Here is a 415-nt window from a genome sequence, read left to right as displayed (position 1 = left end):
CTGCAGCCATCCATCCTGCAGGAGATCAGCGAGGAGGTAACGGGGCAGCAGCCAAGCCCCCTGTGTCTGCACCGTCCCTTGGTGCTGTCACTGCTGGTGCCACCTCGTTCTGCCATCGCACACCTCGTGTGTCCCTGCTTGCTGCTTGGATGCAGCGGAGTTGGCTCTGCCTTTCCCTGCTGGGACATCCTGGGCTGTCCCAGCACTGGTGTGGGCAGCAGGAGCAGGGCAGGGATCATCCCCTGTGCTGGGCACTGCTGAGGCCGCCCCTGGCATCCTGGGGTCAGTTCTGGGCCCCTGACTCCCAGAAGTACATTTTGGGGCTGCAGCGTGGGCAGAGAAGGGCAAGGGAGCTGGGGAGGGGTCTGGAGCAGCCGAATGCTGGGGAGCGGCTGAGGGAGCTGGGGGGTTCAAG

At 64.8% G+C, this 415-nt stretch overlaps 1 protein-coding gene across 1 annotated transcript in view; it reads left to right on the top strand.

Moving 5' to 3' along the window:
- Positions 1–415, top strand: part of POLD2 (polymerase (DNA directed), delta 2, accessory subunit) — a gene marked incomplete at both ends in the record, with an annotated part of 3,700 nt that overhangs the window by 271 nt on the left and 3,014 nt on the right. The window contains 1 exon segment of the mRNA XM_010180723.1: positions 7–36. Coding sequence (XP_010179025.1) covers positions 7–36 — 30 coding nt within the window.

This window comes from Mesitornis unicolor, unplaced genomic scaffold (assembly GCF_000695765.1).
Source record: "Mesitornis unicolor isolate BGI_N332 unplaced genomic scaffold, ASM69576v1 scaffold38973, whole genome shotgun sequence".
Lineage (NCBI taxonomy): Eukaryota > Metazoa > Chordata > Aves > Mesitornithiformes > Mesitornithidae > Mesitornis > Mesitornis unicolor.
The sequence above is the reverse complement of the archived record's forward strand: the minus strand, read 5'-3'. Positions and strand labels throughout refer to the sequence as shown.